The sequence below is a fragment of the Aspergillus tubingensis genome (assembly GCF_013340325.1).
Source record: "Aspergillus tubingensis WU-2223L DNA, scaffold_11, whole genome shotgun sequence".
In the NCBI taxonomy this organism is placed as follows: Eukaryota; Fungi; Ascomycota; class Eurotiomycetes; order Eurotiales; family Aspergillaceae; genus Aspergillus; species Aspergillus tubingensis.
Window position 1 is genome coordinate 825,147 of NW_023336285.1, and position 15,728 is coordinate 840,874.

Below are 15,728 nucleotides of genomic sequence, written 5' to 3' on the forward strand. Positions count from 1 at the left end.
TCAGAAGCAAGAAGAGTCGGGTCATGGAAGCCGTTGGACCCGATGACCTTGCAGTGACGTAGTGTCGGTCCCGCAGCCGATCCTCGCCGCGCCGGAGCAGCATAGCTCTGTAGCTATCTGCACCCGCCCATACCTCTGCTACATAGTATATGGGAGAAATAGTAACAATACAAACCTCTATACTACAAACAAGTACCTAGATCAACTAATTCACACAAGCAAAAACACCTAATGATTCATAAGTAAAACAAACAAAAAAAAACCAAAAGTAAAAAAGAACCGACTGCACCACCCGACAAGAGGAGAAGAAGACCGAAGCCGGACCCTAACCCCCCCCAAAGACGTCATACCCTGTGACACTGCCTAGTTAGTTAGCCACTTGCACTCATTACTTTCTCTCTGCCCAGCCTAACAACCAAAGGTTTCATTTCCAACTTCAACTCATCTACAATCTATAAGTACCTGTCTGTTGTCTCCCTCCTGTACCGGATCACATTCAAGCTGCGAACAACAATAACAAGCATTCCATTCGAATTGTCTGTCTATACCCTCTGAAGAAAGTTCATACATACATACATACATCCACCATGTCGAAGAACCCTACCGCTCTCTACCTCGGCATTGCTGCCCTCGGCGCCGGTGGCTATTACATGTACCGCGCTGGAGGCGATCCCAAGGTTGCGAAGGAAGAGATGAGACGTATGCTAGCCACTTCTTTCTTTTCATCGTTGATGATGGGTGTTTGCTAATGCTGAATGTGTGTATGTGTAGATGACGCCCACCTCGCCCGTCTCAAGGCACCCACAGGCGATCAAGCCGAAAAGGCAGGTGAAAAGGCAGCGTATGAGGCACGGTTGAATGTTGATGAGGCGGTATGTCATACCCTTCTTCTCTTTTTATCCCATGGTGTGAGACGATGAATGCTAATGATATTGTGTGATGATGGTGATAGATCGATACCGCCAGCAAAGACGCCAAAGATAGCATGAACCGTCTGGAGAAAATTGGTCGCGACAAGACGGCTGAGTTGCGCTCAGGAGCAGAGAAGTTGGAGGGTAAGGTTGAGGAGAAGGCGGCGGAGGCGAAGGGGGCCGTGTCGGGGTGGTTTGGAGGGAAGAAATAATCCTGAAGCCTCTTGGAAGTGATTTATATGATTGATGATGAGGAGGAAAGTGGTTGTTTGGAAAATGAGGCTTAGCTGGGCTGGGCTTTATGATGATGCTGATGCTGTTTTAATATGCATCGTTCTTCTACTTTTATAATTATTCTGATGATAAGAATGACGAGTTGCGTCTTGTCTGGATATGTTGTTTATGTACTTAACTACGTATATCTGGGTTAAGGTGATGGTGTTATGTTAATGAATGATGCATTAATTTGCCATCTTCTCCCTATTCCTGAATATTGGTGTCTGTATAGGTTGGAATACGATTTAGTGGAATAGTTACGTAGTGTGCGGAGCCAGAGTATGATCTAGTCAGTAAGGTTAGATGACTACAGTCTAGCCAACTACCCAACCAAAGTGCAAAAATAGTGGAGAGAGAGGGAGCAACGTTCTAGAGCATACCTCCGTCCCCAATTTGCAGGACTTAGTCTAGACTACAGTGCGGGGGGTTACGGTATGCTGCATTCCGAGACTGATTATTGCTGTAGAGACTGAGAAGTATCAACATTCATTCTATTCATATATGACCAAGGAAGTATGGCTAATATCGAGAGAACAACAATCTCTCTCGAGTGAATCAATGATATAATTCTCTTTCTGCACTCATCAAAAGTCAATGTGATCATGACCCGCAGCTAAAGTTCCAACTCAAAAAACTAATATTACCCTTTCCGGCCAACACGGATACGCCAAAGACACCAGACGCGCCTTGATCGCGTCGCGCGTGAACTCCACCTAAAATCCACGCTACCCGCTGTTACCCATCCATTTGTCCCATCCCTTAAAGAAAAAAGAATGATCATTCCCCGTTTTAGTGGATTTTCTCTAACACTCATATTATCTTCTTTCTCTCTTCCCCAGACTTTCCATACATACACCACTACTACTTTTATCCTATCTTATCTTAAGGGTCTAATTGTTTAATACTTACTCTATGATACGCCAATAGGATTCCTATCCCTTAATTTCCTCATTTAATAATCGGAAACCGCGATGCCGCGCACTTATTCCACAAGGCAGGCAGCCCGAGGCCTGCAACAGCAGCAGCAACCGGGCATCCAGAGCTTCGCAAGAGCAACTAAGCCCGGCGTTGTAGCTCCTTCCTCCTTATCGGATATTAAGAAGCCCGCTACGACAACGACGACAAATGTCCCGGTCACGCCTTCCAAGAAACGCAAGTTGGTCGAGCTCGAAAACGTCGACTGCCGGGGCCCTCAAGGAGTGGAAAGCACGGATGCAGTCACACCTTCCAAGTCTCTTCGATTGGGAGAATTGACCTTGAATACGCCTAGAAGTGGACATTATGCACGGTCTTCGGTGTCAGTGAGGAGGAGCGGCTCGGCTGCTACTGCTGTTCCTGAGCAGCCGCCGAGTACTCCCTCGAAGCGCGCAGGTGCTAGGAAGACAACCACAAAGCCAGCTCCTGTGAATCGTCGTGCAGCATGTGTGGAGGATCTCGTAAACCTGCATGGAGCGTTCCTGAAGGCTGTTGCGCTTCATGCTATGCACAATGGTGTTACTGCCCCTGCCGACCTGAGAGAACTGCTCCCTACCATTGAACGACTTTGGAAGAAGCGGAAGGTGGTAATTAAGGATCTGCAACGACTCATTTGGATTCTGGACCAGGAGCCATCATCGACAGCGTTTCCCGCATATCGGATCGCGAATTATGGGCTGGGAAGGGTGTGCTTGGAGCGAATTGTACGGGATGGCGAGGAGCGGACGAGCGAGAACGAATTGCAGGAGCGGTTTGAGCAGAGCGTAGATCTGCTCTGGGAGAAGGCATTGGATGCAGTGGACGGAGACGAATCGAGGGTGGACTTCGTCAACACGCTGGGCGTTGCGACGATCCAAGAGTCGTTGACACCGTTCACCACGTTCCGGAAGGGACAGCAACGGTTGCAGGACTTGAGGGGCGGAGTGATTCGACTGAAGACGGAGAAGTTACGTGCGGATGGGAAGGAAGATGTGCCAGAGAAACCGATCGATGCGGCAAGTACGCGCCGGAAGGGACTGCTGGAGCGCATAAAGGATAAGCAGCTGCGACAGGCGACATTGCCGCCGCCGCCGTCGAAGGAGGAGCTGCTAAGGAGGGCAGCTGCGGAGCGCGTGGAGGAGGTCGCGGGGGTTTTGGCGCTGCTCAGACCTGCTGGGTATGTCGGGACCGGAGCGAAGGCCGTGATGGCTGCGCAGCGGACGCCGTTCCGGATCGAGATGATTGCGCAGCACGTCCGGGATTCTGTGCGGAGTCCGATTTCCCAGCAGGAGGTGGAGATTTGTTTGGAGATTCTGGCCCGGGAGGATGTTGCCGGGGGGTGGGTGAATCTCGTCACGGTGAATCAGATGAAGTCTGTGGTTCTTAAGTCATGTGCGGATGTCCAGCCTAAGGAGATTGGAGCCAAGGTGACCCAGTTGAAGCTTGGCTGGGAAGGGTCTGAGGCGCAGAAGACTGTTGCTTCTGCTGCTTGATATGGTTACGTTGGATACAGCTGTGTCTTTCGTTTGGATGGATGTTCTGTTTGATACCTCATCCGGGTGGCCTGGTATGCCTCCGGCATTATGATTGCATTGTTAGCGGTATGTAGCATTAGCATATGTATGTAATGATAGTATAAAAACAACTTATAAGACTATGACTCTGTGCTTTTCCTATCCGTATATCCAAGTGTATTCTTTCCCCATCTTCATGTCCATACCTCAGGCAGCAGATCCCTTAATTAACCCGGCGCGCGGACGCGTATACACGTGACCGCGTTTCCCGCAGCGCGTCGGCGGCCATACCTATCAACTATCAACTATCCGCAGCTTAGCTTTGAGCCCATCCCTCCAACGACCGACAAGCAGGCGCACAAGTCTCTTTCCTCGTTGGAGATAGACTATAGCACCATGTCATCTCGACCAGATCTCAAGGTAAGCTCAGGCCTTTTTAGGCAATTAAGGAAAAATGAAATTGGCTAACATTGGACTAATTGTACTGTCTAGGTGGACGACGAAGTCGGCTTCATCCGCTTCTACCGCTCCATTTCCTCCTCCTCCGACAACGACAACAACAATGAGACGATTCGAGTTTTCGACCGCGGAGACTGGTACTCCGCCCACGGCGCCGAAGCCGAGTTCATCGCTCGCACCGTTTACAAAACAACCTCTGTGATCCGCAACCTAGGCCGCAGCGACACAGGCGGCCTGCCCTCCGTGACGATGAGCGTGACTGTATTCCGCAATTTCCTGCGTGAGGCACTATTCCGGCTCAATCGGCGAGTGGAGATCTGGGGCTCTGCGAGCGGGCGCGGCGGACAGTGGAAACTCATTAAGCAGGCTAGTCCCGGTAACTTGCAGGATGTGGAAGAAGAATTGGGGAGTGTGGGTGGATTGAATATCGAGGCCGGGGCGCCGATCATTCTGGCTGTGAAAATATCCGCGAAGGCTGGAGAGGCGAGGAGTGTGGGGGTTTGTTTTGCGGATGCGAGTGTTAGGGAGCTTGGAGTGAGTGAGTTCTTGGATAATGATGTCTATTCGAATCTGGAGTCGTTGGTGATTCAGTTGGGAGTGAAGGAGTGTCTTGTGCAGATGGATGCCGGGAGGAAGGATGTGGAGCTGGGGAAGGTGAGGAATATTATGGACAGTTGTGGGATTGCAGTGTCGGAGAGGCAGAGTGGTGACTTTGGGGTCAGAGATATCGAGCAGGATTTGACGAGGTTGTTGAGGGATGAGAGGTCTGCGGGGACGCTGCCGCAGACTGAGCTGAAGTTGGCGATGGGTTCCGCGGCGGCGCTGATAAAGTATCTCGGCGTTATGACGGATCCGTCCAACTTCGGTCAGTATCGTCTGTATCAGCATGATTTGTCGCAGTTCATGAAGCTGGATTCGTCGGCGCTGCGGGCTTTGAATCTCATGCCGGGTCCGCGGGACGGATCTAAGTCGATGAGTCTGTTCGGGTTGCTGAATCATTGTAAGACGCCGGTAGGAAGCAGGTTGCTGGCGCAGTGGTTGAAGCAGCCGTTGATGGATAAGGCTGAGATTGAGAAGAGACAGCAGCTGGTGGAGTCGTTTGTGATGGACACGGAGCTTCGGCAGACGATGCAGGAGGAGCATCTGCGCTCGATCCCGGATTTGTATCGCTTGGCGAAGCGATTCCAGAGGAAACAGGCGACATTGGAGGATGTCGTGCGTGTGTATCAAGTCGCCATTCGCCTGCCGGGCTTTGTTGCGTCGCTGGAGAATGTGATGGATGAGCAGTATCAGACTCCTCTGGAAGCGGAGTATACGTCTAAGCTGCGCAGCCATTCGGATAACTTGGCAAAGCTGGAGGAGATGGTTGAGACGACGGTGGACTTAGATGCGTTGGAGAACCACGAGTTCATTATCAAGCCGGAGTTCGACGAGAGCTTGCGCATCATTCGCAAGAAGTTGGATAAGCTGCGTCACGATATGGACTCGGAACACCGTCGCGTGGGCCGGGATCTGGACCAAGAAGTCGACAAGAAGCTGTTCTTGGAGAACCATCGTGTGCATGGCTGGTGCTTCCGACTGACTCGCAACGAGGCAGGCTGTATCCGTAACAAGAGAGAGTACCAGGAGTGCTCAACTCAGAAGAACGGTGTCTACTTTACGACTTCAACAATGCAAGCGCTCCGTCGCGAGCATGATCAGCTGTCTTCCAACTACAACCGCACCCAGACTGGTCTGGTTAGCGAGGTTGTTGGTGTAGCTGCTTCCTACTGCCCTGTCCTGGAGCAGCTTGCTGGCGTTCTAGCTCATCTCGATGTTATTGTGAGCTTCGCGCATTGTGCAGTACACGCCCCTACGCCCTATGTCCGCCCCAAAATTCACCCGCGCGGTACTGGAAACACAATTCTGAAGGAGGCGCGGCATCCCTGCATGGAAATGCAGGATGATATTTCATTCATCACCAACGACGTGTCGCTCATTCGTGATGAGTCTTCCTTCCTGATCATTACCGGTCCCAACATGGGTGGTAAATCGACCTATATCCGACAGATTGGCGTCGTTGCGCTGATGGCTCAGACGGGCTGTTTCGTCCCCTGCTCCGAGGCGGAGCTGACTATATTCGACTGTATCCTTGCTCGTGTTGGTGCGAGTGACTCGCAGCTCAAGGGTGTGTCGACTTTCATGGCCGAGATGCTTGAAACCTCAAACATCCTCAAGTCCGCGACCTCGGAGTCCTTGATCATCATCGATGAACTTGGTCGCGGAACGAGCACATACGATGGTTTCGGCCTTGCATGGGCTATCTCAGAGCACATCGTCACCGAGATTCGCTGTTTCGGCCTATTTGCAACTCACTTCCACGAATTGACGGCCCTGGCCGATCGCTACCCCAAGTCGGCCAAGAACCTACATGTAGTGGCTTTCATTGGTGATGGCACAGGCGATGAGGAGAGCAAAGATTCGAAGCGGGACCAGGTCACGCTACTGTACCGCGTCGAACCGGGCATCTGTGACCAGTCATTCGGTATTCACGTCGCTGAATTGGTCCGCTTCCCGGAGAAGGTGGTCAACATGGCGCGACAGAAGGCAGACGAGCTTGAGGACTTCACTTCCTCCGGAGCACAGGGACAAGAGTCCAACATGTCACTTGACAAGTACTCGCAGGAAGAAGTTGAGGAGGGAAGTGCCCTCCTCAAGGACATGTTGCTGAAGTGGAAGGAAGCAATCGAGGCACCCGGCAAGGACCTGACGGTTGAAGAAAAGCGCCAGATCATGCGCGACCTTGTCAACAGTGATCCGAAGTTACAAGCGAACAAAGTGTTCCAGGGTATTAAAGCTCTGTAAGTCATGGGTATGAGTTTGCTGCCATTCGGGTTTATAGCGTCTGGGAGTTCGGAATGGGATTATTTGTATGTTGGCATGGGTCAAAGGGTAAATGTCTAGAAGAATTTCTTTGTTAAATTTAGTTTAAGGCGCACAATGCAAAAGCATGCCTCAAATCTTCATCTACATCGTACTGTGTAGTAGCATATATGTATACCCAGTCACGTGGGACCGCGGAGATCTAGACGCCTCAGGGTTGCGGTCCGCATCTTCCCCATCGCCCACTCCGTGCCTTGAGACTTCCAGCTTGCCGGTTGATTGAGAAGCTCTCATTGTCTTTGATCTCCTCTTGTATGACTTGTCAGCCTGTCTTGTGTGATCGTCACTCTTTTTCGGCAATTTCGCTTCCGCTTCCAGCCCTCTTCATTCCCCTCAGCAATGCGCGCAAACTGAAGCGACCACCCGCCGGACAGCTTGATTCATGCACCCCTTTTCCATCCTCACTCTCGGTATCTTCGTAGCGGGCTACATCACCGCGAGGTGGGATCTTGTTACTCGCCTATACGAATTGGCTATATTCGCCTGGGATCACGGCGTTGTGGTATGCTTCGTTCTGCTACCTGTTCCTTCGCGCAATCGCGGTAACTGAACAACGGACGGGCTAACATCTCCCTCGACTATAGACACGGACCGCCAAGGGTTTCCTCCTCTTATCAGTATTCTTCTTCCTTCTCGTGCTTCCCATCAACCATATAGCTGCGACTGAGGGTGAATTGGTATGCTACTATCGCGGTGGCTGGCTTGCCGTGCTGTTGCGGAACGGCCGTACAGCTATGACATCTCGAACAAGGCTGATATTCTTGATTAGCACCCTCGATACGTGCACCTGGGCGTCTCTGCGCGCGAACAACTACGCCGTCGAGGCTCCTTTTAATCGCGGTTGGAGGATGTCAACATGCTCATGAGCGATGGGTTGCTACGGGTATTTTGGCCATACGATCTTCCCCGGTCATCGTCGCCAGGAGTGATTGTTGGATGGCGGAATTCAGAGGTGGACTTTTTCGTTTTGACGGTCTTGGAAGATGTGGAGGTAAAACTGGGTTATACTGTGTTCATGCTGGGAGCGAGAGGCAGCTAACATTTGGCCGATAGCCCCGGAATGTCGACAACGCTTTGCGGGCGGGGATACTTTTCCGCAATAGCCCCCATCCTATCGTGCGCATATTCGCTCTATGTGGACGTTCGGCTATGCATGTCCTAGGATCGACTAATTCGCCAGATCCGCCAACGGCTTTCAATCCGTCCCATCTTTATGTTACTACGAGTTCGTCAGGCAAGGTCCCTCGGATCTTCTGTCCGCCGGAAACAAATCTGTCTGTCCAGGTTATCATGTTTCATCGGCCCCATCCGACCAGGATGGAATACATGTCTCTGGAACCGATCTCTCTGGCATTGGGCGACAAGGTGTTTGGCTCGGATAAGTCAGATGCTGTATCCGACAAGATTGATACCGAAGAGGAGTCGGACAAGGCTCAAGCTGGAATGCTGGTGGAGAAGTTGAAGCTCCACACGGTAGTCAAGCATGTTCCGTCGTCTAAAGAACAGGCACTCCCCCTCATCATCAACCAGGTCAACTGCGCTTATGAGATGGGGAAGCTTATGGAGAAGAATAGCCATTTGATAGGCATCCGTGTCAAGAGAAGCATGAGTGTTGGGGAGCGGGTTGTAGAATCCGCTACTACGCTGTGGGATCTCTTCGTTCTCGGCGTTTCCTATGTCTTCTGGCAGTGGATCTGGCCTGTAATTACCCGCATATTCATTGTTGGGCTTGTTTTCCATCGCACGATTGCAGAGATTGTCCTGCAGATTCTCGAATGGCGCGCTCGTCCTGATGCCGCTGCTCTGAAAGACATATCTGCGACAGCTCAGCAGGTAGATATTCGATTACAGCAGTTCTGTTACTGGCCCATACAATATGTGAAACTACGCCAGAGAAAAGATAATTGGGAGAGTGTGACTACGAGTCATCCGGACTATATTCGCTTCTACAACAGCTTGTGGCTTGTCGCCAACGATGTGATTATTGGAATTGCACTGGGGTCATACATTATCGACAATGCCAACTGGGTCGCCTTTCAGATCAGTTTCATCTTGACAGGCTATACAGTGGAAGGGCTACAGGGTACTATTTCCTGGCTCATGGACTGGCCGGCTGGTCTTAAGCTCAATAACGAACTCGCCGCGTTCTTAGGTGACCTTTTCTTGTGGGTCATAGAAAATTGGGCGGGTAAGCTTGGATTCCCAGTCCTCTTAATGTTTTATTTTGGGCTAATTAAACCATAGCTTGCATTGCCAACTTGCAACCTTACCTACCACATATCATTTACGTTGTCGGCTGTTCCAGTTTCGCCGGGGCAAGTATGCCAATTGCCCTGTTTTCCGACCTCATATCTATTTTGACAGTGCATATCTACTCTTTCTACATCGCTTCTGCCCGGATTTTTAACTGGCAACTTACCATCATTATCTCGCTTTTCCATCTTTTCCGCGGCAAGAAGCGAAACGTGCTTCGCAACCGTATAGATTCATGCGATTATGATCTTGACCAACTACTTCTTGGGACCATCTTGTTCACCGTTCTTTTCTTCCTCCTACCCACGGTTATCGTCTTCTATCTCGCCTTCGCGAGCGCGCGGATGTTGATCATTTCGCTTAAGGCAGCTCTCGATACCTGCTTGGCATTCTTGAATCATTTCCCGCTTTTTGCACTGATGCTCAGAGTCAAGGACTCACGGAGACTGCCAGGTGCGTTACGTTCACCTCTCATCGAAGGCCAACTAACTAATAGCATTCTCAGGTGGGATACATTTCGAGCTTCGTGAAGAGCACGACAAGTCCTCGACTAGCAAGTCGAGCGTCAGTGTGCCTTATATTCACCTTGAGGTTAGCAGCCAATTTCCACTGAGCCGTCAAATGCTAACCTGAACAGTCTATCCCTCTTACTCTTCGTGCCATGTTTGATCAGTACTTCCAACTGGGTCATCGCCTACGGAAACACTATCTTTCCCCACAAGTCATCTTCTGCCTTGTGACCGGCCGCTTTGTGCCTCCCATCCACCGCCGCAATCTGTACGGCATGCAGTACAGCATGCTTCCTGCGCGCCGGGCGAGCATGACTGAGGTATGGTCGATGCTGACACAGCCTCGCAAGACCAGTAGTAGCAGCAGCAGTTCCTCGTCCATGGTTGGAGGCATGGGAACTGCAGCGAATGGGATACTGAAGGTTCCAGGGGCGTTTGGCCAAGGCGAATTGAGGAGGCGAGGGCATCGATAGTATATGATTCATGTCGCATTAGATAATAATCTAGTATATAATGTTGATACACGATATAGAGACGGGTTGCAAGATCAAGCTTTAACCTTCAGTGTATGCTTCATATATAGTACAACCTAGCTAGATACAGTATTGCTCGATACCACAGTTAGAACTCCCGCCATGATAGCAAAAGTGTCTAGAGAGATGCACCCAAAACGCCAGAATGACATGTGTTAATAATACAATCGTAGACTCGTCTTCTCTCGAAAATGAAACACCCGATAGGAGAGTCCGATACAGCACAAAATAAGATGAGATGAGATGAATGCTTCGCTGGGCGGGATTCCTGGACCAACCCTATGTCGTCGGAGAGGAGAGGTCCATCGTAACCAACATCTCTAATGCAAGATAAAAACATCGAAAGAGGAACGAAATGAAACGAAAGAAAAGATTGATAAAAAATCGTGAACACAACGCATCAGCTTTTCCGCGTGTATTCAGCTTCGCTCTCCTTCGCACTCTTGCGAGCATCATCAAGCATGGTGTCGATACCCCGTTCTTTCAGTGCGAGCTTTTAGATAAGATTAGTTAGGTAACTTTTGAGAGCTGGTTTCAGCTGGGCCATACATTCAGACAAGCCCTGTACTTTTTGAAAAGCTCGTCGCAATCATTAGAGGCGGTGTTGCCACGGAGGTACTCTGCGGGTTTTTGGTGAGTTATGTGCTTACTTGGTGTAAGAGACATGAGACTTACTTTCGCTGTACCATTTTAAGAAGCATGTGTCATATTTTCTACTCAAATTGTTAGTTGGAGATAAGATATGTGTCGAGGTGTGCTGGTGAAGGAGTCGTACTCTTTGATATCATTGCACTCGGGGGCGATTGATGCTGACATCTTGGGTCGGATGAATCGGACAATTTCTTCCACAGATAATCAAAGGTATGAGATAGATGAATCTATTTCTTGTCTATGACTAGATGCTGATATCTTCGAGTGCATGTAAATGAAACCTGCTTTCCAGTTGAGATCATCTTCATTGCACCTTATGTAATCCATCTTCGAGATCACTCGTGATGATCACTAGTACTATTCAAGCAGGCGGTCAGTATCAACCGGCGCGACGATTTTCTCCACCTCCGACTGCTTTTTTTTCTTATCCAGGAAAGACAAGTCCACTCCCCATTGCTGCTGCCGCCAGAGTCCAACGGGTTTGTCTGTCTGGTCTCTGCTTCTCAACATGGATTCCACAGCAGATTTCGGTTCGTTACAGCAACAGGTGCAGTCGTCCCTGATGCAGGTGACGCGCACCGCCGGTCAACTTTCAGCCGAAGATCTCGATTTCCATCGCACCTCTAACGCAGAGGTCTCCGATTCCCTGGACGAGCAGAGCAACCGACTCTTGTCGCTCACTTCGTCCATCCTGAAAGCCGCCACCGCCGGGACCGATATTTCAGCGCCGACTTTGGACGACGAAGATTCCCTCGAAGACAATTGGCGCGGTGTCGTGGATGTTATCGATGCGCTTTTGGAAAAGGCCGACGCGTGCTTGGATGAATTCACTGGTGTTATTAAGAAGCTGAGCCCGTCGCAACAAGATCAGGCTGCCGCTGCCGCTGCGAAGGCCGCGAAGAAGCAACCCGCCAAATTCCCGACCATCTACGACTACGGCCCGTCGAAGATCCCGAAGCCGCAATTGCTGTTTGAGCGCAAGGCCGATAACACCGATACCGCGCCCTTCAAGCCGCTGCTTAAGACGAAGCCCCATGCTGTCGTTTCGTTGAAAGACTCGTTGAAATTGTCCGATTCTGCGGTCGGATATGTCAACCCATACGAGACGGAGATCCGTGCCGCGAAGTACCCCGCTTCGTCGTACAGTGTTTCGCCGCCTGTGGATTATCAGCCGTGGGAGTCGACAAAGGCGACTTTTGTGGATACTCAGGAAGGTGTGAAGGAGATGCTGGAGGAGCTTAAGGCTGCGAAGGAGATTGCGATTGATTTGGAGCATCACGATGTGCACTCATACCAGGGTCTTGTTTCTTTGATGCAGATTAGCACTCGGGATAAGGATTGGGTTGTCGATACGCTTAAGCCGTGGAGGGAGGAGCTGCAGGTTCTCAACGAAGTGTTCACGGATCCCAACATTCTTAAGGTGCTTCACGGTTCCTCGATGGATATCATTTGGCTTCAGCGCGACTTGGGGCTGTATGTCGTTGGCATGTTCGATACATATCACGCTGCGTGCGCGTTGAACTACCCGAAGCGCAGTTTGAAGTTCTTGCTGCAGAAGTTTGTCAATTTCGAAGCCGATAAACGTTACCAGATGGCCGACTGGCGCATTCGACCGATCCCGGAAGGCATGTTCGACTACGCTCGCTCCGATACTCACTACCTTCTTCACATCTACGACCACATTCGCAACGAACTTGTCGAAAACTCTCTACCTGACAACAACCTTGTCGACTACGTCTTGGAGCAGTCGAAGAAAGAAGCTCTGCAAATATACGAGCGTCCTGTCTACGATGCTGCTACTGGTCAAGGACCGGGCGGTTGGTACGACCTCCTTTCACGCAATTCGATCGTGGTCAACCGGGAACAGTTCGCCGTGTTCAAGGCAGTACATAAATGGCGCGACGAGGTTGCCAGAGAGGAAGATGAAGGCGTGCAGTGTGTATTCCCGAAGCACGTTCTCTTTCGGGTTGCTCACACTATGCCGCTCGACTTGGGCACCCTGTTCCGGACATTGTCGCCCGTGACGCCAATTGTCCAGAACCGCGCTGTAGACCTTCTGGAAGTCATCAAGAAGGCGAAGGATGAGGGTGCTGAAGGCCCTGAATGGCGCGACGTGTATGTCAAGCCAACCAGGGGTACACCTGCCGCACCGGCGACACAGGCAGTCGATGTCGCATCCCAGTCCCCAGCAGAGGCCAATCTCCCCACTGTCTCTCGTTACGAGTTATCCCAGTTCTGGGGCTCCGTTCTGGAATCGCAAGAACCCCCCACGGTCCCTGAATACTCCGCCGTTGCCTCAGCTGAAGCTCTACGTCTCTCCCTCCCTCTCCCACCTATGCCTAGAACTGTCTCCGAAGCCCGCGAGAAGCTAGCACCCGCTCAACCTCAAACCCCGAAACCCGCTACATCTGCTCCCGCCGTCAAGGAAGAAAAGAAAGAGGAGGACGAGAACAAGTACTTTACCGTCAAGGAAATGGGTGGTCCGCGTAAGCGCAAGGCCGCTCCCGCAGAGACAGTCGAGCAGTTGCAGTCCGCCTCTTCGGAAATCGATGGCCCCACCACGGACGCCAGCTCCTCGTTGGACATTGAAGATAAGCCATCCAAGAAACAGCGCCGCAAGGAGAAAAAGAACAAGGCCGCAGCACAACCTGAGTCTGCCTCCAAGGAGGACGGAGAAGAGGAGGAAGAGGAGGCTGCCTTCAACTACGAGTCTGCTGCTTCTGTCTTCAATGCCAACCCCAAGGCTACTTCGGGACTCCCGTCGAGGCGTCGCTATAACCCCTATGCGAAGGTGCTCGATGCCCCGTCGGGAGTGCGGAAACAGAAGCGCGAGACTGCCGGAAAGGCGTTCACGTTCCGGTGATTTTTCAAGTGTGATAGAAAGGAGTGTTGTTTCTTTGTCAAAGGAATGGTGCGCAAAAGCATGGGCATGGACATAGTGTTTATAAATGCATAGCGATACCCGGTTTTGAATCTAACTTCAAATCAATTCGATTTTATCTAGCCCAGTCTGTTCCAATCGTATTATTCGTCAATACTAGTTGTCAGTAGCGTAGTGTAGCTCACTATACCACCAACCAATCCATCCCCTGAAGTATTAGTATATAACCAACCAACGTTTTTTCCTGCCTCTCCTAGCACCGATCCACTAATCCCATCCAACTAACCCACCAACAACTCACTTCTTCTCCTTCCTCTCCTTACCACCAGCCAAAGTCTTCCCTCTCTGCTTAACCATGTACGAATACATCATGGGCGAACCTACACATAACTCATCAACAACACCACTTCCATACGACCTACAAATCGACATCAACAAGGAGAAAGGGAAAAACTCACCAGGACCATAAAGAAACAAAAAGAAAACGAACAACGCCTGAACAGGGATGCTATTCGTAACGCGCAGCGCCCGGAACATGAGCCACCATTCGCTTCCGATGCCGATGGGGTAGAGGATCAGGAAGAGGGAGTATCTAATCCAGTAATTCAGTCACGTTATCTATACGAATGGGGGGCACAATGGAAGTGTAAGTGCATGCATGCATACCTCAACCACCTCAACAACCCCGGCACAGGCGCACCGGCACTTAGGACCGCAAAATAAGAATACCGAATTGCATCTGCGAAGGACCATGCCAGCAGCATGTACTTGTATGCTAGCGAGGGACTGGTGGTCTCTGGGTAGGCGTAGTTGATGGCCCAGACTTGGACGCTGCGGGCGAAGATTTGGGTGAAGGTTGTGAAGATGGGGGAGCGGGTTAGGCCTTTTCTTTGCGGTTAGTTGTTGGTGTTTGGTGAGTGGTGGGGGTTGTAAGAGATTAGGCTTGACTTGCCTAATGCAGCATGTAGGATTTCAAGAATTGCGATGGTTTGGGTCCATCTTGTCCAGGGTTCGAGGGTAGCGTAGGTTGTTTGAGGGGATTGGAAGGGGGAGAGGACGATGGAGGAGAAGATGTAGACCCAGAGGAGGGCGTTGATGGTGTTGTAGACTACTAGGTAGGATGTTCTTAGGGAGGACATTTTGTTGGATTGAGGTATCAAGGTGGTGATGGTGGTATTGGAGGAGATTGGAGGAATGCGGTGTTGAAGAAACGGAGGAAATACAACTCCGTAAAAGTGGAAATTTGCATGTGATTGCGGCTGAAAGAATAGCTGCGGGTAAATGAGGGACTATCGATTTATTTTTCTCCAGCATTGCGGGTGATGTTGTATGTATTCTCTTAGGGCTATTTTGACATGTATATCTCATCATTGTAGGATTTGAATTTAAGCTTATCGGATACAAATTAGGGTTCATGCAGGAATGCGCAGGGGTTCGTACAGCCCGGTGGATGAAAGGGCTTTGTTCGGGGAGATTCAATGGCCATTCGGGTGCCTGGGGTCCACTTTTCGGGGAGAAGTAGTATATGTTTCAGTAGTATTGATTGATAGGTTGTATGCTTTTTTAAAATCATGCTTTCCCTTCCCTTATGATAGTCACCTGATTGAGAATGTGCCTGATGTCGCCTCTTAATTGTTTTCAAAAGACATACATTCCTCTCCCAGTGTAGAAGCAATAGTGGTAGCACCTGCTAGCCCCTTCTATCTTTGATCATGCCTGGGAACCGCCCACGGGATGTTCTTATTCCTACATCAATGTCTGGCTGTTTCCGATGCAATCACTCAACGCTGCTGTAGAGTACTTAGGGACATTCCACTTCTCTCACGCAGCAAGACCAATTCATGGGGATTACCGTCATGAAACCT

The 15,728-nt window shown here is 50.5% G+C and overlaps 8 protein-coding genes across 8 annotated transcripts; 6 read left to right on the forward strand and 2 right to left on the reverse strand.

Moving 5' to 3' along the window:
- Positions 1-587: 587 nt before the first annotated feature.
- Positions 588-1,123, forward strand: AtWU_09617 (uncharacterized protein; the record flags this gene model as incomplete). The annotated part of the gene is made up of 3 exons (XM_035504723.1): positions 588-699; positions 772-872; positions 953-1,123. The coding sequence occupies 3 exons, from the start codon at positions 588-590 to the stop codon at positions 1,121-1,123; spliced, it is 384 nt and encodes a 127-aa protein (XP_035360616.1).
- A 1,035-nt stretch (positions 1,124-2,158) lies between these two features.
- Positions 2,159-3,634, forward strand: AtWU_09618 (DNA replication factor Cdt1 C-terminal domain-containing protein; the record flags this gene model as incomplete). Its single annotated transcript, XM_035504724.1, has 1 exon — positions 2,159-3,634. One exon carries the CDS (start codon positions 2,159-2,161, stop codon positions 3,632-3,634), a length of 1,476 nt encoding a protein of 491 aa, XP_035360617.1.
- Positions 3,635-4,051: 417 nt separating this feature from the next.
- Positions 4,052-6,958, forward strand: AtWU_09619 (mismatch repair ATPase MSH2; the record flags this gene model as incomplete). Its single annotated transcript, XM_035504725.1, has 2 exons — positions 4,052-4,075; positions 4,148-6,958. The coding sequence occupies 2 exons, from the start codon at positions 4,052-4,054 to the stop codon at positions 6,956-6,958; spliced, it is 2,835 nt and encodes a 944-aa protein (XP_035360618.1).
- A 460-nt stretch (positions 6,959-7,418) lies between these two features.
- Positions 7,419-7,871, forward strand: AtWU_09620 (phosphatidylinositol glycan, class Q; the record flags this gene model as incomplete). The annotated part of the gene is made up of 3 exons (XM_035504726.1): positions 7,419-7,538; positions 7,621-7,713; positions 7,806-7,871. 3 exons carry the CDS (start codon positions 7,419-7,421, stop codon positions 7,869-7,871), a joined length of 279 nt encoding a protein of 92 aa, XP_035360619.1.
- A 21-nt stretch (positions 7,872-7,892) lies between these two features.
- Positions 7,893-10,271, forward strand: AtWU_09621 (phosphatidylinositol N-acetylglucosaminyltransferase subunit Q/GPI1; the record flags this gene model as incomplete). Its single annotated transcript, XM_035504727.1, has 5 exons — positions 7,893-8,027; positions 8,090-9,224; positions 9,281-9,742; positions 9,795-9,880; positions 9,927-10,271. The coding sequence occupies 5 exons, from the start codon at positions 7,893-7,895 to the stop codon at positions 10,269-10,271; spliced, it is 2,163 nt and encodes a 720-aa protein (XP_035360620.1).
- Positions 10,272-10,731: 460 nt separating this feature from the next.
- AtWU_09622 (uncharacterized protein) lies at positions 10,732-11,147 on the reverse strand (the record flags this gene model as incomplete). The annotated part of the gene is made up of 4 exons (XM_035504728.1): positions 10,732-10,824; positions 10,881-10,951; positions 11,007-11,044; positions 11,107-11,147. The coding sequence occupies 4 exons, from the start codon at positions 11,145-11,147 to the stop codon at positions 10,732-10,734; spliced, it is 243 nt and encodes an 80-aa protein (XP_035360621.1).
- A 343-nt stretch (positions 11,148-11,490) lies between these two features.
- Positions 11,491-13,845, forward strand: AtWU_09623 (exosome nuclease subunit RRP6; the record flags this gene model as incomplete). The annotated part of the gene is made up of 1 exon (XM_035504729.1): positions 11,491-13,845. The coding sequence occupies one exon, from the start codon at positions 11,491-11,493 to the stop codon at positions 13,843-13,845; it is 2,355 nt and encodes a 784-aa protein (XP_035360622.1).
- A 315-nt stretch (positions 13,846-14,160) lies between these two features.
- On the reverse strand, positions 14,161-15,002 carry AtWU_09624 (putative membrane protein; the record flags this gene model as incomplete). The annotated part of the gene is made up of 4 exons (XM_035504730.1): positions 14,161-14,243; positions 14,322-14,455; positions 14,530-14,746; positions 14,816-15,002. 4 exons carry the CDS (start codon positions 15,000-15,002, stop codon positions 14,161-14,163), a joined length of 621 nt encoding a protein of 206 aa, XP_035360623.1.
- Positions 15,003-15,728: the final 726 nt, after the last annotated feature.